Source organism: Diaphorina citri, unplaced genomic scaffold (genome assembly GCF_000475195.1).
Source record: "Diaphorina citri unplaced genomic scaffold, Diaci psyllid genome assembly version 1.1 scaffold3626, whole genome shotgun sequence".
Lineage (NCBI taxonomy): Eukaryota > Metazoa > Arthropoda > Insecta > Hemiptera > Psyllidae > Diaphorina > Diaphorina citri.
Window position 1 is genome coordinate 438 of NW_007381026.1, and position 2,021 is coordinate 2,458.

Here is a 2,021-nt window from a genome sequence, read left to right on the forward strand (position 1 = left end):
AAAGTTCAACTCAGTGATATTTTACAATTTACAAATAATAAAAAAACTACTTCAAAAATAGCTACTTTGCTCTCAAGGACGTTCGGAGAAACTTTACGTAGACTTATCTGAGGAGGAGGAGAAGAAGAGGAGGGTCTGATGGTCTTTAACTTATTTGTATTGGGCACGTTATCCCAAAGACTTTGCCACTCGGACTTCATAAGTGCGATGACGAAGGAACTACCTATACATAAGATACCTAGCCTATATGTATGTACCTGTATCTTTGTATCCCGTATCCCAGCTTGCTCTATACAATGTACCCATTGAAGTTATAGCAACACATGAAAGTACACGAGTACCTCTCTTCAAAGTCTTTTTAATACTTACCTAGCTTTTGACTGAAAATACAAGTTACCTTTGAAAAAGATGGAGGTAAATATATCTCATGGTTTAAAGATTGTGCATATAATCTCAAAATTAATACTGACCTCCAGATGAAAAGAATGTGGAAGAATACCTGGGTTTAATATGATTTTATATTTTATAACCGTCGTTTTAATAAATAAAAATATGTATATCTACTTTTAGCATAAATATTTTGACCTAACTTAGGTCACCTAAGCATTGTTCACCAAAGAAAGCACGCGCCAGAAAGGGTGAACCACTAAACTTCCCATCATAAAAGTTTCAAAAGCGTATGAAATTTTCAGGGAGATTAAACTTGTTTAAACTTTTTCTTGCCTGTTTCAGGAGACTTTATCACAACTAGAGGCTGAGAACCCGTCAGCGAATAGTGAAGAATACAAAAGACTGATACCTCGTAAACAAAAACAATCAAATGAACAAATTAGTGCTAGTAATATTCCAACCAGTGATAACAAATTACAGTTAGACAGAAGGAGAACGAATGGCGAAAGAAGAAGACCAAGTGCTCCATCGGAGATTTCTCAGCCCATTCAGCAAAATCCCCAATTTAGTTCTAGAGAAAGTAGTCCTCCAAGAGATACACCAAGACGGGGGAAAGCTGACAATCACAGATTCACACAGAGAGGAGAAATTCCTACAAGACTGAACCCTGAGGAAGTAGACACTAGTAAACCAATCAGAACTGAAAACGTTCCAGTCAGCGATGACAGAGTCGGTCACCGATTAGCCAATCATAGGCCCGAACCGAAAATACCACAACTGCCGATTATTTCCCAGCTGTCATTGCCAGCCAATGAGAGAGCTCCTGATGTGCAAGTTCCAACCACTGGTAGCCCAGAGCAGCGGCATCGTGCTGATTTATATAGGTATCGGCTGAGGACAGCAGGGAGCGAGAGAAGTGAGGGAGTACGTCAGCAGGGAGTTTCCAGTGAGGTTGAAGCAGCAACAGGTCCTAGTGCTGCATCAGAGGAGGTGGTAACCAGGAGAAACTTTCAGTCACGCAGCAGATCACGGATAGGATCAAGTCAGCAGTCAGCTCAGGTAAGATTTTTGAGATAAATATGTATAATATTTTGATAACCAGTGTAGGTTGTAGCCTTGTAGGTGAGTATTAGGTGTAATAATAAATTGTATTTCTTGAAGGTTACTTTGAAAGGTGCAAAAAATACTTACCTACCTACTTACAAAAGTACTTTGGTCTTCTATTCTGGTAACCAAAATGGTTCCATGCAATCTCTAATATTTAAGAAAAAATATGACAATATTTGACACTGTCAACAGATTTAAGCAATAAACTTAATCATCTGAAAACTGTGTCAGCTGGGAATCAGACGGAATCGAACTCCTAACCATAATGAACAGCATTATCCAACAGTGTTCTGATTTACGCAAAATAAATTTAGAGCAATAAATTACCGTCGGGTATGTGTACAGGAGTAAGTAACAATTATTCAGCAACAACCGGTTAAACACAGCGTCTGGGCTGTGCTTTAAAAACTTAACCAAGCAGTTACCAAACTGCACCATTATAATCTTAATGATTAAGGTAGGTAGTTGTCAAGAAGGTGAACATGGAACCACGGGGCAAAGAAGCAACTTGTCCACAGCTTAAT

The 2,021-nt window shown here is 38.7% G+C and overlaps 1 protein-coding gene across 1 annotated transcript in view; it reads left to right on the plus strand.

The window, feature by feature from the left end:
- Nucleotides 1-408: 408 nt before the first annotated feature.
- LOC103520444 (proteoglycan 4-like) overlaps nt 409-2,021 on the plus strand; it is a gene marked incomplete at its 3' end in the record, with an annotated part of 16,315 nt that continues 14,702 nt past the window's right edge. Inside the window, exons 1-2 of the mRNA XM_026831560.1 lie at nt 409-414; nt 733-1,449. Of these exons, the coding sequence (XP_026687361.1) occupies nt 409-414; nt 733-1,449 (723 nt within the window). The remainder of the gene's footprint in view (nt 415-732; nt 1,450-2,021) is intronic.